The sequence below is a fragment of the Leptosomus discolor genome, chromosome 6 (genome assembly GCF_034619465.1).
Source record: "Leptosomus discolor isolate bLepDis1 chromosome 6, bLepDis1.hap2, whole genome shotgun sequence".
Taxonomy (NCBI): domain Eukaryota; kingdom Metazoa; phylum Chordata; class Aves; order Leptosomiformes; family Leptosomidae; genus Leptosomus; species Leptosomus discolor.
Genome location: NC_141396.1, coordinates 31537989 through 31561741, shown reverse-complemented (window position 1 = coordinate 31561741; position 23753 = coordinate 31537989). Strand labels below are relative to the sequence as shown.

General features: G+C 37.9%; 1 protein-coding gene across 4 annotated transcripts in view; it reads right to left on the bottom strand.

Moving 5' to 3' along the window:
* Positions 1-22569, bottom strand: part of WAPL (WAPL cohesin release factor) — a 70555-nt gene extending 47986 nt beyond the window's left edge. For 3 of the 4 annotated variants that reach the window (XM_086466483.1, XM_086466486.1, XM_086466484.1), the window contains exons 1-2: positions 22068-22569; positions 1693-2739 (exon numbers count right to left, since the gene is read on the bottom strand). In XM_086466483.1, coding sequence (XP_086322609.1) covers positions 1693-2739; positions 22068-22569 — 1549 coding nt within the window. Of the gene's footprint in view, positions 1-652; positions 656-1692; positions 2740-22067 lie in introns of all 4 variants that reach the window. The other variant, XM_086466485.1, reaches the window with a different exon arrangement.
* Between the last annotated feature and the right edge of the window lie 1184 nt (positions 22570-23753).

Genomic DNA, 23753 nt, shown 5'->3' with positions numbered 1-23753 from the left:
AAAGGGGAAGCATCTCTCAGAGGAGGCACTGAGAAGTGGAGACGTGTATTAAGAAACTAACAAAATATAAATTTACATCTGTGTGCGCCATGGGAATCTCTTAGGAAAATACCTCAGATAAATAATCTGTGATACCTTGGAGTATAATGGCCTCCTTGGTAAATGTAGTGCTGAATACAAACTGTAGGTATTTTGAGACTCCAGAGGACAGCAGCTGAAACGATTAGCTGATGGGCCAGCATCTCAGCTGCATTAACTGTATAAGCAATTTTCTTCCTTGGAATAAACGGCTGAACAACAACTTGTCAGAGAAAGGGACTCAGATGGAGTATTTAATAAGTGTCCCTGTAAGTTACACCAATTTTCCAAACAGGCTGCAATGCAAGTATCCTATCATAATTAAATCTAACGAAAACGAATTTAGGGTTTTTTTTGTTTGAAAACACAATCTTCTCATATAACATCAGTATCAATTTGGCCCTTTTAGAATTTACAAAAGAACCCCTAGCGGTCACATTTACCTTTGATGAAAAGGCTTACAGACAATTCTGGTTTTAGAGACTGCTATAATTAGAACAGAGAAATGAACATTGTTTCCTATGAAATTTGATTCTGGATCATCTTATAGCACAAGCTATTTGTAGGAAAAAACCAGCTTCTCCAACATTTGCAAGGCTAGACTTGAGTCCTCCCCTCTTCCCATCACAATGAAATACATCTTGCCAAAGTCTTAAAAGTGTAACAACTTCAGTGAGCGGACAAAAACTTCTTATCCTTCATGCTCCAAAACGGGGGATCAAACAGTTCTCTCAAACAGTAGTAGTGTTTCAAAGCACTTATTCCAACACGCCCAACTCTGGCATTAGACTTTTTCAAATAGAAAAAGTTAAAAAAAAAAAAACACACCAACTTTCACCAAAGTCATTCCTTTTGTTCTTCACCAACACACCTCAACATTGATCAAAGTCATTACACAGAACCCAACCGACCACCACGCAAATCTAAATTATCAAAGGCATTCAAACACCAGAACTTGCCCAGCAATTTCTGCGTGAATAGTTTTTTACTCGTACTTGTGTGTACACGTACATACACACGCACACACGTACCACCTATGCAGAAGATGGAGATACCTGAAAACTGGAAGCAAAAGCAGAAATATTATCAATATGCAGAGGCACACCTGAAGCCAGTCATCTGACTGGCATTCCATGGGTCCCCATAGCCTTTCCCTCAAGCTGTGCATCCTCAGGTAACACGGAACTTGAGAAAGAGCCAAACTGTTTACAAACGTGTTCAAAAGCACAAAAAGGAAAAGATATTTCACATCTCTAAAAGCTACTTAAATTTCCTCACTCAGCTCCATAATGCTGGGTTGATGTGGAGCTTCTGCGGGAAGATACCTGCCTTCCAGGCATAGGTACTGTGTGCTCAACACACTGGAAAGGTAAGAATCTTCTGTTCAAAAAGAAAAAACTCTACCTCTGGCAAGAGATCAAGGGGTATAAAGCACACCTCAAGACAGCTCTGAAACACCAGACAGGACCACAGCAGAAATAAGCAAATTCAACTTTCAGATTTCGAAATCAGTAGTACTGTTCAACAAACTCCAGGCATACTGCAAAAAGAACAAAATACAAAGGTCAATTAAATTTAAATGTTAAGTATGTATTCCAGAAGAGTTCCACTTACCTGTGTTAGTACTGAGCTGGCTATCCTGGGAACAGTTTTCATTGCCATCAGAGGTTGACTGTAGCGAAGAAGATGGTGCAGTTCTACTTCGTTTTTTGTTAGCTTTCCTTTCTGCTACCTGCCACTCTTCATCTTCATCCTCGCTTTCACTCAAGTCATCAAACCCAAAGTACTTGATTTTGTAATTGGAACTCCCACAACTTCTAGAGGCACCTTCATCTCCCCCTCCCTCATCTTGATCATCAAACCCAAAAAACTCTAATTTGACATCCTTTTTGGATTTAGTATTGCTTGGTCGAAACCGGGTTGTAGTTTTTGTAGTAGCAATGTCTGCTTTTTTTCTTAAGCGTCCAGCTTCTCCCAAGTCAGTGGGGGCTGCTGTGGTAAATTCATCGATTCGTTCCATGGTATCCTGGATAGTAACATTACAAACTGACAAGCAAGATGGATGTAGAACAGTGTAGTCTCTAGTCCGTCCAACCGTCCCTCTAAAACTGGTCCCACTACTTAAAGAAACTTTTCTTGCTGCATTCAGACCATCATTATTTGACTCATTATTTGCTTTGGACAAAGACTGACTAGTGCCATCCATTAGCTTGTCAAAATTTGTTGCCCCTTGAGGTTTTGCTTTATTGGATCGACAATACGTCCTACAGTTGCTCGGCCTAGGAATAGTTTGCACAAGTTCTTCACTAATGGCTTCCTTTGGATTTTCAGTATCTTCTTTATCACACTCCTCATCCTTGCTCTTCATCTCTGAGAGATGTTCATTGTCAAAATCTAATATATATTCTCCAGTTCTGGTGTCTTCAGTTTCATCCTCCCATTCATACAAGTGAGTTCTTAATTGCCCCTTCGTCTGAGATGTTTCTGATGGAGAGTCTGCTGTTCTTCTGACATTGGAGTCCCAAGAATCAGGCAAGTCCTTGGCTTCAATGTTGTATCCAGAAGCGTCTGTAGTTTCAGCATTGGTTTTGTTACTGCCTTCAGCATTCTCATAGATGAAATGACTGTTCTCATTATCTTCATTCAAATTCTGTATTTTATCTACAAGAAAAGATAAATTTATTACTATAAGCATTATTAAAAAAATAATCACCCTTGTAGGCAACTTTGAAAAGTCACAATATAACAGCAAATATTCAGTGTTCAACAACAACAAAAAAAAACCATTGAAGAGGTCCTTGTCCTCCTGGTTTATACTTTTTAAGCCTTCCAGTTTAAAATTTTTGCTATAATAAAGTCTTCTCACCATTTCTAGCAAAAATATACACTAACTTGAAATAAGCGTCACTTTGAAAACATGCGCATCACGAAAAAAACAGTAGTAAGCCCTAAATACAACCACTTCTTTATCTATACAACCCATAGAACAAAGGAGAAAAAGTCTGCAGTGAAATTTTCAGTGAAGTCAATCACCATTCAATGTTTCACACGCAAGTGACTTACAGGGAATAACTAAAGAGCGATTATAAACCATTTTCTAAGAAAATGTCCTTCCTGTATGCAGGTTAGGAGTGTTGTCCTTTATTCTTCTGCAAACACACCCACCCCAATGCCTTGTTTACATCAAGCTATTGCAACTACACTGTGCGTTTCAAATGAAAGCTTTGCAATATAGATTTTAGTGTCTGGTTTGCTTCAGATGCCCGACTTTACCTACTTTTTGGCTTTGCATAGAACTTGAAAAGAACATAACATTAGAAACTCAAAACCTATATGAATCCATGAATCAGCTAAGTTTACATATATTAATTTTTAATACTACAAGATGCATTATAGTAGCCTACTGTGGTCAGGAACAGGGATGCATGGGCAGGTTACAGCTGCTCCTTCAAATATTCCTGGTCTGAAAACTAGGTAGTAGTTAGGCACCATCTCAGTAGAAATGAACATCAGCATGGTCCACAGAACCTACCCATGAAGTTAAGTAAACTTGCTGAAAACTAACCTGTAATTCACCACCTAACGCAGTAACTGCACAGCTACTAAAACCAGTGCAAGCAATCTACTCACATATCTGCACTAAAAATGCTACAGTCCACCTTACAAACTGTATCAGAAGTTTTGACCAATGTACCCGGAACGGAATGGCACACAGCTTCAGCAACTGTCATTTTATTTCGCTGCTTCAATTTAAAATATTTGGACTTCCAGAAGAAATACAGAAAATGCAATTCTCATCACAACTTTGAATTAAATCACATCTGAAATGCAGGTTTTTACAATGAACTTCTACAGATCTGAAGAAGAGCTGCTGCTGCAAGTTAGTCTTGAACTTCTGCAATCCATAGCCACACTGGCATTTTATGCCGTCAAAGAGAACAAACTCCACTGTAAGAAACTGGATTTTGTAAGACTTGTTTCAAGCCAACCAGCATCCACACAATAGCAATGCCAGGAAAGATAGTGATAAGTCTTCCACCTGTTGTCCTCTAAACCAGTAGGGAAACCATTCCCCTTGGTTTCCCTGAATACCAACAGAAGCTCAGTGGATTTGGTACCACAGTTTCATGAAGATTGCATCTGTCATACTCTCTGTTGTTGCACTTCACACACACGCAAAGATCCCTACAAATACAAGTACATTATTTCCTGGAAACAAGATGAATAGAAATTTCTTTGAAACTTCTGAGACAGTAAAACCAAACAGAAGCAGCAAAGTGTCTACTGTTATTATCAATGCTTACTGTACTGGCTGCCTGGGCCAGGAGAAGCAAGATAAGAAGGCTGACTGGAATGCAGAAGGCCCTGAAGCATAGAAGGGTAGCTAGCACATGATAAACTGGAGCAACAGAAGCAAGCCAGACAGGGGCAGAAAAAAAATGCTAGAAGAGAACACGCTTAGAAGACACAGGCACACAATGTTACTGTAATGAAAGAGGCTCCACTAGCAGAACACAACCCCTAAGGTTCGAATTTCTTAGGTAGCAAATGCTTCCTAAACTCATCAGTAAATTGAAGGCTTTAGCAACCTTTAGCACTAGTCCTGACTGCATTAAACTTCATCAGCTATCATTTACCCAAGTGGCACAATAGTTTCAAAGCACTGACCAAAAGGTTTCAACCTTCCTGATGAGGAAAGTGAGCAACCATATCCTGTTGTTCATTTGTTTTCAAATTAAAACGGCGGCGTCTAAATGCACATACGGTTTATAAAAGAACTGCACAGTGCAAGCAGAAAATTCTAGTAAAAGAAATGACTACCAAGTTTTGGAGGAAATTGGTTTAATCCTAGCTGAAATTCCTCAGGGAGACAGGACAAGTACCGTCTCACTAACTGCATCTAAGTTTCCTGGGAGTCCAGCTGAGGTCTGCCAAAGAAGCTTACATACTCACCTAGAAATAAAAAAAAGCTCTTCACAGAATATATGAAATGCAAAAATAAATCCCCCAAAGAACATCAGTCCTAGCCATCTCAGTGATGGAACCTTGTTTAATCTTTTTCAGTATCAGTATGTTACAAAGAAATACTGCCATTCCCATTTCAATCTCATGCTTGTGATAATATAAGAGGCCCAATCAAAATCAATCTTTCTGTAATCAAAGACCAAGTTTGACAGTGTACATTATGTTCCATTTTCCCCCGTATGTTTAATATTATTGTGCAACTAAAGACTACCATAATACTTAGGCATGAAAACCAGCAAATTAAACTCAAAAACTTTTCAGACCTTCTTGCTGAAAATACACTATTTTGCAGCCTCACCACTGCTGTTCCATATCCGAGCGCATATTTACTTGAATTAAGAAAGCCCAAGCAACATTTAAAATAAGTATATTTAAAATATGACTATCTTGGCTTACTAAACAATGCTTTACAGAATCGTTAGGAAGAAGTTCCAGTATGTGTATCTGGAAAGTGAATGGTTTTCCCATCCTAAAGAAGTCTGGGATTTTAAAGAGACACAATTCATACCAGGACTAAATCTAATTTTGTCTTCCCAGGGAAGGAACAGAACACATGTGTGCACATGCACATTACAACCAAGAATCAAATAATTCAGGAATCTGTTTTGAGATGAAAAAGCCTGAAATTTAATTTTACATTCTCTTCGCTTGAGTCATTATCGTCTCAGCTACAGTCCATACTCTCAAGCAGAAAAGTCGATCAACACATCAAGCCTGGAGAACAGACTGAAGAGGCCGAAGATACATAAAAATACATATAGTTCATACACATCAGTAGCATTTACAAAAAATTAATGGAAAAAATTACCAAGGAGTCTGTCCCCAAAGAAACGCTAATCAATTACTTTGAAAAAGTTTATTTGTTTGTCGTTTTTTTTTTTTCTTTTTACATTCTGCTACTAGGACATCACAAAAATCAGCTAAATCATACATACTTTCACATACGTTCTCTCAAAACTCCCGATCTTTAATACGCAAAAAGCAAAGATATTTAATGAGTGTATATTTAAGTCTTTCACTTAAGATCACTTCCTCTAAAACATGCCTCTGGAATTCTTCCGAATTCTTCCATTCATGCCTCAGTTCTGAAGCAGTGTTTAGCAGTGGAAACTGATAAAAATTCGGAGCTTCCAAACCCCCTTGCTTTCTAACACTCCTCACCAAGGTGGCAGGCTAGGTGTGGCTGGGTAAGGAGTCAGAGATGAAAACTCAGTAACAGAGTGTTTTTAAGCAGACATTCTTTATTGCAGCGCTGGGGATCTTCCACCATGAGTGCTCCAACGGGCTAGCAAAACACATCAGTTCATCTACACAAAAATCATACATATTCATCAGATTTCCTGAGAAAGGCAGTCTTGCAGTGATGAGTTCCTGCAATTCATTCAGACAGTCCAAGCATGCGCAGTCAATTTAGGGTTAGGGTCTTTTCACCCTCCGGTGGTCGCTCATAGTCTTCCTCACGCTAGTTGAATCCTCCTTCTCCAGCACAAGCCAGGGCCCCTTTTCTGATGCAACCTCTTGTAACAAGCAGTCCTGTAGATATTTGCTGGGCATCTCCTTAACATCTGGCATGTGTAGATAGCTTTGCCCCCTTGATGTCTCCTTAATGGCTCCTTGGTATCTGGAGCTTTGTCTCCTTGATGTCAGGCAAGATGTTATCTATTTATCAACTTTGCTCAGCAAATAGCTAAAACCATCCTTGTGGGGGAAGGAAAACTCAGGAAAACAAAGACGCAAGCAAAACTAAACAAAAAAAATACGGGAGTAAAGCTTTTATGTGTCACAGTGAGGCCTCAGTCAGGGATTGTCAGGGTTTAGCTCTTTCAAAACCGCTTTTTCAGTCCCTTGCCAGGAAGCTGATGTCAGTAACCAAGAGCTAAAGCCATCATCTACTAGGTCTTTGTAAGAAAGATGATCCTTACGACGACACATCAACTACAGCTCTGCTTTTATTTTAAGGAGTTTTTCTACCATGCATTAGATATTTCACCAAGTAATAAACCCAAACATATAACTAAAATTAATTCTTAAAGAAAATATTCATTTTGATGCTGTAGTTACATACTGAAAAACTGTTCCACCAATTGATCTAGAATATTTTAGAGTGCACTAAAATTACCCTAATATTTGTAAGACTCTGAGCAAGCCACACAGTCCCATCTAGTCATCTGTGACCTATTAAGGGAACAAAAATTTCTACTCTCTTATTGCAGCAGCCTCATTGGGGCAAACTGAAGCATCAGTTGAGAGATACATCATGACAAGAACAATCCTTCTTCACATCTACTTTCTCCATTCCAATTTTTCTGCACGTGCTGCACTGGGGTTGCTGTATTTTTTCTTCCCAGAGTGACTCCTATGCTCATCTCCAATTTCACACTTATCGAACCTGCCTGCTCTTTTCCTCGTGCTTGTTCCCAACAGTCCCAAGTACAAAACTGAGAAAACTGAGCTAGCTATTAATTCCTCAATGACAGTCTCCACTGTCTCCAAGAGAACCACTGAAACTGCAGAGGTACTTCAAGGCACTAGTACACCTGCATATTAGTAAAATTTGATCAGACTGGGTTAAGACAGTACCACCATACATCTAGTCCTTCCAGCCTTGAATTCCTTGTCTTCATCTGTAAATGTGAATAAAATCACCTCCAGTCAGCTCAGCTGACTACTGAATAACAAACTCGTCCTGTCCCAAACAAGCTCTGTTGATGCTTGGTTCATCACACTTCTAAGAGATGATCTTAAAAGCCAAACAGTCATCATTAACAGCTCTTTCTGTACCACAGCAGGACTTCTGTTGCCTTTGTTTAAGCTTATACATCGTTTTTAAGTATGTGCATCAGCAACTTAGAATTCTGAATTGCCTCTGAAAAGACTCTACAACTATCAACAAAATGTTACATCTCATTTTTCTCTCAGCCAGTAATTCAATACAGCATACAAAGCTAGACAGCAAGTAAGCTGCAGTTAACCTCCCCCTCCATTTTGCACCTATCAGACATCAAAATTTTAAAACCACCCAGTACTTCAGAAGTCTCAGTAGTTGCAGCAGGGAGGTTTTTCCATCTCCAATAATAAGCAAGGCTCATAGAAAATGTAACCAGTAAACTGTTTACTGTACACCGGGTAGAAAGTTTGGCTTTAAAACTGGATCATCATAATGCATTAGCGGAAAACTAAGCGGTGACATTTAGAGGACTACTTTGTCGAAGGGTACTTTGTCAAGGCACTATTTTCACCTCATCAGTGGGTCAACAGCCATCACACTGAAGCTTCTATACTAAAAATTACCACAAATCACTTGCTAATTGCCCAAAAGTGTATGATACCAGCAATTCCAATAACCTTGATCTTAAAAATTACCGTAGTAACAATTACAGCAGAAGCTAACACAACTGTAGGAAACAATTTTATTTACAGATACAGAAAGCACAGAGAAAATTAACTAATTTTGAATTTTTAGATATTCCGTAGTTCAAGAAGCATTTAATTTCTCCTCCCAATTTTTACAGCAATTAGACTCTTTCGGGGCTCAAGTACCAGAACAAGTCTCACAAGTAATTTCAGATCAGCAAGAGCATATAACTATATAATCCACCAGAGTGTCTTTTTTCCCCAGGTACTAGCACAATATTCCCGAGAACCATAACAATCTTATGTAGTAATCATGACTTTTGTGTTTAAATCTCTAGAAGCCAATTACCAGAGTATGAGAGAATATATCTAAAGGACTGGGAGGTTTAAATTAAACGTTAACTGATAAAGAAAAATACCCACACATTTATACACACCTCTTGCTTTATTTTATACTTTAATTTATGTCACTAGCAAGATACAGATATCTTAATTATTGCGGATGAATTAGAGTAAAATTTCTACTCTTTCCCACCAAATACATTGAGATGTTTTGACACACAGAGACACACACAACCAACCTTCACAATGCTGTGTTTCAGTGATCATTACAATTATTGTCCCAAGTGATCTTTCTAAGATGATCACGAAAGACAAAAAAATCAAGTAAATACACTGCAAGACACTCAATTTATATAAGGTAATAGTTTAAACTCCTCTAGATACATGAAAACATTCAAAGTGGGAATGTAACCAAGAAGTTATCAAAATCCCACTACTTTTTCCAGTAATAAACCTTTGCTTTTTCAGTAACAAACCTTTAAACACACTCAACAAATGTGTGTCTAGACTTACTATATAATTTAGACTAAATGGATATAAAGAGACTATTCTGTTCATATCTTTTTAAAAAACCGCACATTTAATACAAGCACTCACTTATTAGATGGAACAAATGTTATTCTATATACCCAAGAAAACAGAAAATGCCTTGTGGCTACCACAAGTAGCCACAGTGGGACTATCTCCTGCCTTTTCATTTTTAAGGTTATGTACAAAAGGAAGAATGCAATTCTAGACTTAAATTTATTTTTTTAATTAAAAAAATACACTGATTTTATTTAGAGATAAGAGACCTACATTGTTCAGCTGGACATCTGATAATTTTGACATTAAGAGGTCTCAGATTTCAACTTTATTTTTTTCATTAAAAATACCTTTTCATACCCATAACACATCTCATCCTTATTGTAAAAGGTTTTCCTTCTTAAGAAACAAACATCTACCTCAAAACGTGCTCCCAAATAGCCCTCAGAAGCATTACTATTTCTCCATTTTACTATATGAGAAATGGAGTATCTCCCCACCCACAAAACATTTGGTTTGATCACAGTAAAAGGACATCATATAATTACAAGCTTGTTGAGATTGTGAAAGATCTGTAAAAAAATTCAAGACTTTCAGAAACTGCCAGCATGTCAAGAACCACCTTTTTTTTTTCTAATTGTACGCCATAAAATAAATGTTTTAAATTGAATGTTACAAAGAAAACAAGGTAAGTTACTAATTGAAGATAGAAAGACAACTTCCAATATGCTTCTTACTTTCAGTCTTCAGCTACATACTGTCTTAAAGAACAAAAAAAAGTGAAGGACAATGTTTTTTTCCAGAACAAAAGCCACACTAGACCAGTTGAGCTGGACCTCTGGTACTAATTCAAGCTGCCTTCTTAGTACAGGCAGTGAACACAAAAAGGGGGCTCTAAGGAGTCTCGCTATTCATCTGTCTCAAAAAACTTCACTCCTGGTTTGATGATGAAATAAGAAAGAGAAATTGCTATAAGAACCAATAGCAAGATCATATGGCAATTTATCTCCACAATCAGCTAAGTGATTCCAGTTGCTTCGTTCTGTATACGAAACAGCAAAGAAACATGAGACAAACGCATACAGGTTTTTAAAACACAAAAATATGAGTAATTCTAAAAACTGACCTTTGACTATCCCCCCTGCTTGGAGTGGTGTGAAACACATTTATTACTTCTTTCTCACTCTGGTAATGACAAGTACACATAATGGGAAGTTACTGGTACAAGCAACAGAGAGCTGTGACACCACTGACCAACATCATCTGTAAGCATGAGGCCGCTTCCTGTGAAATAAGAGAGCACGATCCCAGGGCACAGAAATAAGCATCAAGAGACCAAAAGGAACAGGCAAAAACCACCTCTATTATCTATAGCTGCAATGGGCCAGCAGAGTCCAGAGTGGCCAGGAAAAGATGCCTAGTATGAGAAACAGTTCAATGAGTAATGCCAAGTTCTCCTACCGGTGATTTTGAAAGGAGATACAGGTAGAGAATACTAGAAACAACCTGAAAGTACCTGGGGAGAAGCGAGCAGACATTAAATGTCTATGGGGGACAAGAGCTTAAGAGGTTGCACAAGTGGTCCCAGGAGCCTAAAGAGTTTTTCCAGGATTTGTTATACATCTTGCCAGAGTTCCGTTTTGTCAAACTAGAGATACTTACCTTTTTGCCTCGATGGCTTCACAGATTCCTTAGAGAATTTTTTTGCAGCTTAAACTGGTATTTTCTCATATCATCACTGATGACATACTAGAATATTTACAGTAATGAAGCTATACTGATATAATTGGCTGATCACCTAACATTACACTTTTAGCATTTGGGTACACATTACAAGAACCATCCTCATTCCTGATCAAGGTTCACCAGAACAACATTTACAGTTGCATTAACTCAAACTTGGTAAAAACCTGCTCCAGGCAGGGCCTAAAAGCAGTGAGCAGGTTAATGAAGACAGGAGAAGCCATAAAACCAATTCTTATAACTTCTCACAGGAGATTTAAAGTTTGACAGAGCCTTCTTACTTGAAAAGGGAACAGTGAAGTTTGGAGAAAAGGTAATACTCTCTCCATCAACTACCAAGCTGCCAGACCTAAGGATTTCATACTTTCATCCTTAGGGTACAGTATATACCAAAATTGAATCCAAAACAAAGTGAAAAGATCCTTTAGGAAAGCAAATGCTCTTCTTGGCAAAAAAAACTCAACCCAACCAACCATAATCCAAAACAACCATCAAGAAATGTATCCTCCAGCCTAGTCCCCATTTCAATTTCATTTCCATTTAACTTACGAGACTTAAGTTGCTTGGCTTAAGTCTGAAAACATCATTTTCAGCTCCATAAAAATCAAATCATTAACGGTCTAACACTAATTGGCTAAAGTCAAACACTATATGCTTGTGTTAACAATTCAGTGACAGAACTGCAGAACCTTATTCGCTATTTTTAAGTTACTTGGAGCACAGAGCAATCTCTTTGGCTGTGAGAATAACGTCTCCTAATGTGAAGTTCTGTGCTGAACAGATTTGGGACTAACAGAACAAAGCTCGTTGCCCCACAACTGAACCACCACCACTCTCCTCCAGCCTCCTCAACACCAACCTGTTTGACTGGGCAGGAGGCAGCGCACACTGTAGATCACACACAGCAACATGTGCTGGCTAGCCAGCTTGCTTGCTTCTGTCTTTCCAAATGGATTAGAGACCCAGTTACAACCTCATTTTCCTTACCAACACGCAAACGAGAGAGAAGTGACAGATGAATCAATTCAACTCAGTTTTTCACTCCACCATTTTTCACGACACTTGAACTAGCATTGTATCTTTGAAATCTCTCCTTACCACTCAAAGTTTGAGCAAAACTGGTTAATAAGTACAACTGTTACTAGGAAATTGAAGAAAACAAGAGGACAGTCAATATTAGCCTTAGAATGCTATGAAAACATGCTGAGATGTCAAAATATTATCACACATGCAAAATAAATGCTTATTTCTTCTATTTGCTCATGGAAGAGTTCCCAGGTTAGTTTTCACTCATTTCTCTCAATTGGCAATTCTTGATGAATGCCAACCAAAGCATCCTCCAAGCTACAAACAAAAGACATATTGCCTTCTATAGCTTTTGTAGCATGAGACCTTATGCTCCTTCACTGCTGTAGAAGCCTTAATTTTAATACTGAAAGGAGCATGACTGAATTATTATACACATGAAACAAATCTACAAACCTACACTAGGTTTCTTTTAGTAGTAGCCACACATTCACAGAATTCATTGTGAATGTACAGGTAAAGGTAGTCAGAAGCAATCAAATCTTTAAAAGGGCAGCCAGGTGGCATGATGTCGATTTTATATTCCTCTCTATTGCTCCTCAAATAGACACCTGCCTACCAAGACAGATATAAAAGCAAGAAAACAAAACATTAAGGAACAGAAGACAGTAAGATTTAAAAAAAAAAACAAAAAAAACCAAACAGAAGTGCATCCAGGGCCTTCAGATCCTTCCAGCTACTGAGGGCACATACATTAACAGGCTACAGCTCATGAACAGACCACTGACACAGGATGTAGGAAAGAGTTTGTTAAGCTCATTATTAGCTACAGCTCTGCCTGATGTTCCTGAACGCTCAGAAACATTTATTATGGCTCCATTACACCACCACCAATGTTCCCAAGCTTAAAGCAACGTCACTTTGTTCTACAGCTTGAAGCCGACCCAGCCAAAAGAAAAGATGAATCTTTACCAGGTGCTTGTATCACATCCCTCATTTCTGGGAAGAGAGCCCAAATGAGACATTGACAGAGCATCTTCTCTGGTTTGGACAGAAAAACAGCAACTGCAGAGAAGCTGTGATTTTCTCCAAATAAGAACACAAATTTCATCATAGTTTCTCTCTTCTACTCTACATTGGAAATTAAATGTTTTGATTGGTAAGGCAAAAAGGTTACAGACTAAACTCCTTTGATCCACTTTCTGCCCATGACTGAACAGCTGGGAAACAGAAAAAAAACTTATGGATATAAAATACAAAATTCTAAGAAATAGGCAAAATTTACTTAGATCTGTCATTATCCATTGACGCCCCTAGGATCTTGAAAAGCAGTGCCTGTTAGCAGGCATAAACAGAGGATAAGAAGCGTAAGAGCCTCTGAAGACTAGACTTTCAAGACCAGTTTCATGGTTGACAATCACTAAAATAGCTAAAATTATAGAACCACCACACCCATAGCTATGATTACAAATTCTTAAGTAATTCTGGTTATTTACTCTCTTTGAATCAAAATGAGTTCCCAACAAGTTTGCACGCAGGTTGGATAGATGCTGTTTGCCTCTTCGCAGATGTTTTAAGTGGCATCTTTTGCAGAAGAATTCCACAGAAAATCCTAAAGCGATGAGATTTAATTTACTGCCATCACAGAACTATCTTCCCTAAAAATAGTTTGCTTACCTTGTTTCCTTTCCAGCACCCTGAATATCAAAATTCTAAGGCAATTTATATGAAAAGTTTATATTTATTATTTATTAAGACTATGTACAAAACAATCACATTACATCTTTTCAGTTAGAGCAGCTATTCTTCTCAACATACAGGCTGAGAGACAGAAGACACCTTTTCTTCTCTCAGCTCACCTAGATGCAGCCTCTCAGTTTGGTAACACTGTGCTCAGCATTTCTAATAAACCATTATTTTAATTCCACAAACCTAATAGAATTTCATGTTTTCAGAACATGAACTGTTCTACTGCTGCTGTGACTCCAACACCCCACCATGCTGTGGCTCCATCCTGTAAAAGGCTGAGCCCTAACCATCACGTTACTGCTTCTCACCTTGGACCCGTGTTTAAGCCATAAGTAATTCCTCGTAGACTTTTTTCCACTGTGAAAACATGATACCAGCAGGCATTCTGAAAGGCTGTCTTACACTCGTGCAAAAATGATACCTCCCGCCAGCCAGTGTACAGCTTGTTTTAAAATCCTTGTATTTCAATGGAAATGGAAGCCTTTCACAGGGGTGCATGCAGGCTGACATGGCCACCTTCCCTCTTGTGCAGAAAATATTCACAGAGCTAATCACTTGCCTTTATCTCAGGCACAATTTTTAATGGTATGGGAAGATGATGGTTTTTTGAAGTAACAATCTAGCTGCTTTTCCCCTCTTCTTCTACTACTTCAGCTAGCAATCATTACATATTCTCCCTGATCACTGATCTTTCATTTTAAGCCACTGTGTATCTCAATATTACCTTCATACCAGTCTATAGACATGTACCTGGCCAAACCACACATAGTGCTCTGTTCAGCACAACTGCCTTCCCAGCAAACTCTCGGGGGGGAAAAACACCAAACCTCAAAATCCCTAATACACTCCTTCATTACTAAAGGCATTTCCTCCTCCAATTAAAATGTAGCTAAAAATTAACCTAGGCTGCTTGTCATCAGCTATACACAGCCTCTCAATTTCTATCAAATTAAAGCCAAAATTCCCTTGCACTTTGACCGTTTTTGTTTTCCCACGTAAGTACTTTCGTACAAGTTGCACCTAGTTTTACAGCTTGTCTTTCACAGCTGAAATAGCTATCATTCCTCCTTCACTCCTTTTTCTCACCTTGCTTAAAATTCTTCTACAACATTCTGAAAAACCTCATTTAAAGTCTGTTTTTCTTCTGGTGAGTACTTACTTACAACACAAAAGTGATTTTTTTTAACATTGCCTCACATCTGTATCCATCCACATTTGTAACAGTGCAAATTATAATGTGACTCTACAGACACTGAAGTTACGTAAAAATCCAACATACTACGCAGCATGTTATCAATGCCCATATCCAACTTGCACGCAAAGTCCACAACTCTCTTAAATGAAGGAAAAATTGCAGTTTTATTAAACAATGCTGAAACTACTTCTTACAGAAAGAAAACTATTCTTTGTCTCCCAGCAAAGAACTAAGCATTGAAGAACTCCATAACACCACAAGTAAGACTACTTGGTTGGAAAACTAAAAATAAAAAGGTCCTGAAGAGATGAGAAACTGTGAAACATCAATCCAATGGTCAGACGAGCCCCTACACTCTGTAACACAAGAGTTGTCAGAGTCTGAACTAGCTGTATCATGAGTTCGCCTCTCATGGGAAGTCCAGTGAGACACATTCTTCCTCACCAGTAGCTCAGACAGGCATCTTTTGCTCACAGCAGTAGGAAAAAGCTGATCCAGGAAGTTAACTACTTTCGCCTTGCAGGGAAAACAAGACAAAGCGTCACAGTCTACACAAGGAGCTAGCACACACCAAAAAAGCTTGCTATAATCAACTTTTGTAGTGTAAGCCCTCATGAAAAAAGTATTAAAGCATATTATAACATATCAGCATAACAACTGTCAAAAAAAAGGATCCTTAGCCTAAGTCAGTCCGAATTCAGATACTCATAAATATGTTGAAACACGTTACTGAATACAGTAGCAGTTCCTTAAAGGAAAATACAAGCTAAGTTCAAACCTGAAAAACATTTTCCATCCAGTTAACAAGATCTTGGCAGTTTGAACCTGAAATGGCTTCCTTACCAACTGTTTTGTGCATGCTTTGGCCTGCTTAAGAGGTACACATGTTAACAGTTTTCTTCCTTAGAAACCATAGAATCGTTTAGGTTGGAAAAGACCTTTGAGATTACTGAGTCCAAGGTTAACCCAGCACTGCCAAGTCCACCACTAAATCATGTCACTGAGCACCACATCTACATGTGCTTAAATACCTCCAGGGATAGTGACTCCACCACCTTCCTGGGCAGCCTGTTCCAGTGTTTGACAACCCTTTCAGTGAAGAAACTTCCAATCTAAACCTCCCCTGGTGCAACTCAAGGCCTTTTCCTCTTGTCCTATCACTTGTTACTTGGGAGAAGCACTGACCAACTGTTTAGCATGCAAAGTTATTTCAACTTTTTAAACATGAAAGAAGTTAAGCAGTCAAAGTTTGACCTTCTAAAAACTAACTATTCATTGTACAAGTCCATAAAGATAGAATGATTTTTAAAGTATAGATTCCAAAAAAGGTATTGAGAATCTCACTGTTTGGGAAAGGGTAGTTACAGACTGAGGGAAAAAAAGTTTTGTGTGCTCTGTACATGGACATACATAGTATGCACTTCCCTGTCATTAGGAAAAATATGTTGCAGAACTCAGAAGATTCCTTCCTAACTACCAGGGTCTTTTTCCTGTATTGCTATTTTAGCAAATCAATATAAATACTGACATTTCAACAGAATTTCAGTCATTTCAGACTTCTGAAAAACATCCAAGAAAAAAAAAAAAAACCACCACAACACCAAATCTTCAAAGAAGTATCAGGGTAATATCAAAGGAAAAAAAATGAGAACAATTATCATGCTAATTTGAACTTGGGCTACTGGCACAGCAAGAAAACTCTGCGTGCAAGGGAAGAATGGATATCTTAAAAAGGGGGAAACATCAAACCAATTGGAGAGGACTTGTGGATAAACTCCAGCTATCTATATACACAGCATAACTACTGCCATCTAAACAAACCTCATTAACACTGAAATTCTACAAGCATTCATATTTTCTGGCAGACCTTTCCCCTTCTATGCTATCAGTTTCTGAATGCTTTGAGCCAGCCAGAGCACAGCTGCAGTTCTTTTTAATCATGGTTGCTGCCAGCTGCCTCCTAAGACAGCCAAATGCTCAGACCTCATTCAGTTTCCCCAACTTTTTGCTCCACCTTTGGACACAAAATGACTAAACTGAAATTCTTCCTCAAGAGGTAATTAAATTGCACTCAACTCCGCAGAGGAAGACATAAGATTACTCAGACCTAACTATTATCTTAAATGTCCATGTCACCATTAAACAAAACAGAAGCTCTAAAAGAATTCGAAAGGAATACCCTGGCAAACCTTGTCAAATATAACTGAGCAACAAACTTGCATTTGAGAAGCTGAAACTTAACTCTAAAGACAGGGTTCCTCCACTCACATCATCAGGATACAGAGTCCTTGCAGATGCGTTCACTAAGGTACTATCAGGATACTCTGTCAGGAACAGACCTGATGACTTGAACTATCTTCTTTTCAGGGTAACCATTTTCTGCAAATTACTCTCTTCACTCAGTATGCTCTTCAAGCAGCTAAAGGCAACCGGGTTCCATATACTGGGTCTGAAGTAATTAAGCACAGTTGTATCACTTCACTCCCGCACCGCATACACAAAAGCTATTAGAGGATTGCATTTGCCATTTTGATACGCTACCGATATGTGCATAAGCCCCTCGTGAAAAACGAAGGCATTAAGAACTACCTCGAAACACAAAAGAACTGAATAGCAGAAAACAGACAAATGTTTCCTTACAGCACCAAGAGCAAAATTACTTCCAGAACAAAGACTTTCCTGAATACCAGTACATAGTAACAAGTGACAAGATGTAGAACAGCTATTTTCATAATTACTGATAACGTTAGGGGTAAAAAAAAAAAAAAGCAAGTATCACAAATACTTTACATGCAATTATTTGTCCTTTTAATCTTAAGAAGCCTTAAAGGGCACTGCGAAACAATAACCACAGAAATCTGTACTTAGCATCACAACACAACAGAAAGAGATACTACTCCTATACTGCTCTATATTCTGAAAAGACATTTTAAGCCATTCTATATTTCTCCACAGCAAGCAAAACTTATTTTGAAGAAATAAACTCATTGGCTTTAAAACAAATCTGACTTAATCCATGCCTAATTAAAATACTTCTCTGTTCAAAGCATCATTAAATACCTAATATTTTAACCTAGAATTAACGTAAATAAGCAACATTATTTCATAGTCCAAAGAGGAACATGTGGTGTGCAAAGATGAGACATCATCCAACCACTTGAGACATCTCTTGACCCAAGGGCCTTCTCTGATGAACAGCACCAACGTCTTGGACTAAACCCTCCAAAGGCTTGAGTTACAGCTCAGCACTGTGGCACATGAGCAAAAGATGGCAGGTGATCACAACATCCACAGTCAAAATGTAAACTCACACAACAAGAACACCAGAAGTGCTATTTCCCTAAACTGAAATAGCCAGAGCAGGGGAAGTAGTTATCCACTTTGAAAATATTCGCACACTAATATAATCATGAAATACCACACCATCTTTTAAAATTCATCAAGCTTTAATTTTCATCTGAAAAAAAATCTCACTACATTAATTTCAACACACAAGCTAACATAAACATTCTAAGAATAAAGTTATTAGAAAATTTTTTAAAACCAGCCCCTCACAATTTGCTCTGCAAGGCCCCAACTGTTTTTATATTAAAGCCTGTGTGCAGGTGAATTTAGTGTGAAATACTATTTGGGTTTATGCCTTACCGAATAAGCTCAACAGTTTAAAAACCAAACAAAAACCCACCAAGGTATTTCATAAATCCAAGTATTACTCTGTGGGTTTTCATCTTATCCTACTGTAAGACACTCATCAAAAAAGCTCACCTTCAACAAGTTGTTGCATTTTTGCTCGATACGAATTGTCAGTATAACATTTTTTCCAGTGACACAATTTACTTTCTAGCTACCATGTCCTCCTACCTTACCAAAAGTGACCTAACAGTAACTATTAATACTGAATACTCTTTTGCTATTTCTAATTTACCTAAACTCTATCTGTAAATTACCTGTTACGTACAGGATTGCTCATGAACATTCTTCCAACAGTATTAAGTCTGATCCAGCAACATTAGGGTGAGATTATGAGAAGCTTTCCACATTAAGAGCTTCTCAAAGCCTTTAAAATGAGATTGTAACAAGCACTAGCTGAAGGTTATCGGAAAAAAAAAATAATAAAAAAAAACCCCGTAAGTCATACCATTTTAAATTAAAGACTCAGATCCTCAACTGTGCTACATGGTTGCACAACTATTAATCCAAAAAAATGGACTGCTTTTTAATACCAAACATTAGTTAAAATTAACTGACATTGCCTCACCTTCATTTTAACGTCCAAAAAAATTGACATCGAGGCAGGATAATACATTTGGAGCAGAATGAGCAGGCTAAACTGTAGCTCTCAGCTTGCCCATAGCCATATTAAGTCACAGTTTCCACCTTATTCTAATTCTTAACCTTATTTCACCTAGGTTAAGAATTAAGATACAATGATGGCACATGCTATCAGAAGTCTTGAGACCTTAATTCATGCACTGTCTGGTCAGTATCAGGACAAGGACCAACAAATTGCACTTAAAACAAGTTAACAATCAGTTATCAGTATTGATATAGCCTAGTTTCCCATACTTAGAGATACACCGTTGTATGTGGATTAAGGTTGAGCTCACTTTGTAGCATCTCTCACACTGGGAATACTAATATTGTTCTATCTGCTTGCCTTTTTTCTTCCCTTTCTTTCCTCTTCAGGAATAGTAGAGCTTGGTATCTCAAGGATCTGTAAGTCCTTTGAACAAAAGTCGTTGAACCTGGTGAAGTCTGAGTCACCAGGAAGGGGAAACTGATTATGAGGACGGTGAGGACATGTAAGCAGTAGAAGTACATATACTATACCTTAAGAGACAATCCCACAAGAAACAACCTTCTTGTTTCTCAGCTTTTCTCCCTCAAGCTCCCTCTTCTCCCATGCCCCCACCCCCAAATCAATAAAATTAACTCTAATTTTGAAAGACAACCTCATACTATCAAACTTAATACCCAATACAACAAAGAAGCCTTTGAAGTACCTACACTTACACTGGCTAACTATACCACTATGTTTAATTGCTCAATGTTCTGAGTGATGTACTCAGAGACAATTTTTATTTATTTTGGCTCATCCTACACACAAGCATAATGGCTGCTTAAACTGTCCAAGTTTCATTTACACTAACTGTCCAAAATAAAACACTATCACCACAAGTACAGTCTTAGTTTCCTTACCCTTATTTAAAGGCCTCCTAGGATGTTTTGCAAAGATCCATTCTCAGTTGAATTTAATTTCTGAAGAAAGCTATGAAATGGGGTTTTATCTTCATTTAACTGGGCGTAAACAGAATGTAATAGATTCTGAAAGAACAGTATCATCAGATCAAGATCCACTCTGTCTTCCACTACTTCTGGCCGAATTGCTGTCAGTAACAAATACTTCAGCAAAGCATGCAAGAACAGAATTCCTTCAGTAAACTGTGAAACAAGTTTTTCTGTGCTGAATATTGTATTTTATTATTTTCCACAGTATTTGAACCAGGAAGCATCAATGAAACAGCTGAAGTCTGTTCCTCTTGGCCTTTCATCCACCATGAATTTTCAGAGCTCTATCACATTTTCTCCCCACAACTCTCACACTTTCTTTTTCAACCTGAAAAATACTGTTCTAACACAGCTTTTCTACGAGGAAACCATTTCACTATAAAACCTGCTCTGCTACAATCTCTCATTAACAATCAAGGAAACTCATTACTATTTCTTCTTGTAAATACTGGCAGATGAATATATTCAATCTCTTATGAAAACTATATTCAAACTAACAAAACAAAAACTGTGTTTCCAGATTGAAGGTGGATCATACTTACAGATAAATAAATTCCAGAAAAACATATGACAACAAAAAATATTTCAGCAGCAAAAATAAGAGCAAGATCAAAAGACAACTCCACATCCCACTAATGTCTGTCAAACTACAGTTTAAATCAACATTTCTTGTTTCTTCTTGTACTATATCACTAACAAAATTACCTTGCAAATAACTGATCTGTGCGTGTCTTCCACTGTTCAGTATATTCTTGTCCACTGTATTAAAACTGAACAAGTCCACTCAAACTTCTGATCCTAGGGTTAAGTTAACTATATCTCAGAACAGAAAGTTGCATAAGTTCTTCTCATCAAAGTTGATTATGATAACCCAGAGCAAGTCAGTAGGTGTCATCTTCATCAAGGTTCATCTAATGTGATTTTCTGCCCAATTTTACAAGCTGCAATTTAATCAGCCCATTATACGAAAAGTTCTAATGAGATTTAATAAGATCTGATCTTGCCTAAGAATGACTTGAACAAAATTACAGCGATGTTCAGCTCCATAAGGTTTGTGAATTCCCTCTCAAAAGTATCATGGTATCTTACAAACACTCCACAGTCTGAAAACAACCCCTAAAAAAGTTTGACAGCATTCTCTTTCATAGGTCTGAAGCTTTTTATATACACATTGATACAAAGATCTGCTAAGTAAAAAAAAAAAACAACAAAAAACCTTTGTGCAACTGAAGTTCAGAAAACTACTTTTTCCATCCAAGTAATTCAGTAAGGCAGGCCGTAAGCTGTATCTGCACCTGCATGGTAGTAACCATGTACCTGCACTAAATTAAAGCCGGCAACTTAAGAATAAAGTGTTTTATTATTACCAACTCATCACTCTTCAAGATACTACACGTTAAACAAGACAAGTGCATTGAGCTCAAAACACATTTTTAGAAAAGGGAGATTATTATTTCATTCTATTCAAGGTGGACTAACGTACTATGTTGAATCTAAAGCACTGTATCTCAATTTGCAGACATAACAACTAGAGTCCCAAGGATCTCAGACCCACGTGTAAAATGCAGAATGTTTCCTGGTGTTTCTAGTTAAACAGCATATCCTTTATCATTGCTTACAATGAAGAATTGGTTGCCCCACCGTTTTAGTAGAACATTTAAATAACCCCTGAAAACATGAAGTCTAAATGCAGACTAGCAAACACCAGAGGCTAACAGAACTCACAGTTGAGTAAACTCACCTGCAGTTACAAGTTTAGCACTGCTACCTTTGCACTCTCCGTCTTCCACATTTTTGCTTGTGCTCTTTTCTTTTAAGAGAGGAACAGTATTGTCAAAAGACATGCACTTGCTGGATGCAACGTTTTCTCCACTGTCTGGCTGATTAACTCTGCTGTTAGCTTCAAGTAGAGGAGTGAAGTCCTCAGACTGAGCAGCTTCACCGGGTTCCAGCTGAGAGGAGCTTTTAGCCTGTGACACATTCTTTGAAGACACAGGAAGAGATTCTTCATCACTGTCAAACCCAAATGGATCCTCTGTTACCTCATCTTCAACTTTGGGTTTTTTAGGAACTTCGGAAATATCTGGTTTGACACTGGACCTCTTCTGTCCTAATTTGGCCATGAATGTGGTTTCTCCCCATTTTGTACTAAGGGTGGTCCGTTTGTTGGAAAACACTTCGTCAAACTTGGAACTGCCGTTTCCCCCTTTCCGGCTGTAGGTCTTTCCAAATCGGGATGTCATTTTGGCTCCTGGTTCATATTCTCTGTTGGAAAAGAAAGAAGAAACATAAATTCCCCAACTTTTTAGTACAAGTGATTGTACTTCCATCCTTTATTGGGCTTACAAGCACCAGGCATGTCCACTTCACATAAGCAACAGACACATCATCTGCTTCTTTCTATAGACTAAGGCATTTACATGTGAAAGTTATCATGTCAAAAGCTTCTGCAATAAGTAACATATCTACCAGCCTAGCTGGAAATTCAGTTACTTGCACATTTATAAAACAATGGCACAATGGATCCTTACGAAAAAACTGCTACAAATACATTATTTTTTGTACTGATCTGCTCTAATTTTATATTTTCAAATATAGATGGCACCACTTGTATGAAACATCAGCAGAAAACTAAACAGCGTTTTCACCACATCTGAACACACAGCACTCTGCTAGAGTCCAATAACACAGTATGGCTTTAAGAATCTTTGTAGTTAAATAAAAAAACCTGTCACAATATTTCAAATGCTGTAGACATTTTAAATACTAATTAATCACAAATAAATAACGATGACAACTTCACCCTATGTTCTTCTCACACACTCAGACTAACTTAGCAAGAGTATTACTTGGCAATACCATGTGGTTTATGCCAAGTGCACAGTCACAGTCAAGACCGGTACACAGCAATCCCCCTCAAACAAATCTGATTGATCAAGGGACAGGAACAAAGAGATGCTTCTCAATCCATTTCTAAGAACACAGAGGACACCTTGTGCAGACCAGCATAAACCATGACCGTTTCCTGGCGGTTACAACTGTAGCCCAAGTCATAGTTTGCTCTCTTAGAATAATAAAGTTTAAATAAGAACAGATTAAATAGGAACATATTTAAACAGTTCCCTGCACATGTCCTATTCTTATTTTTGTTCAACTCAAGAAGGAAGACAGACCACTTTGTTTCTTTTTTCCCCAAAACAAATACTTTACCTACTGGACAAATGACAACATAATACCAAAATGATTGTACCTGTTTTGTAAACCAGCATTTCTCTGGGTTTTTTTTTTTTTTGGCCCAAACATGAATAGGAAATTGGAATTCTTTACAGTCAGTCTGAATCTAATCAAGTTCATCTTTCTCTCCCCATACTGGAGAAGAGTCTATTCAAAAAGGGGGGCATGCATTTAAGCTACAGAATCCAAGAAA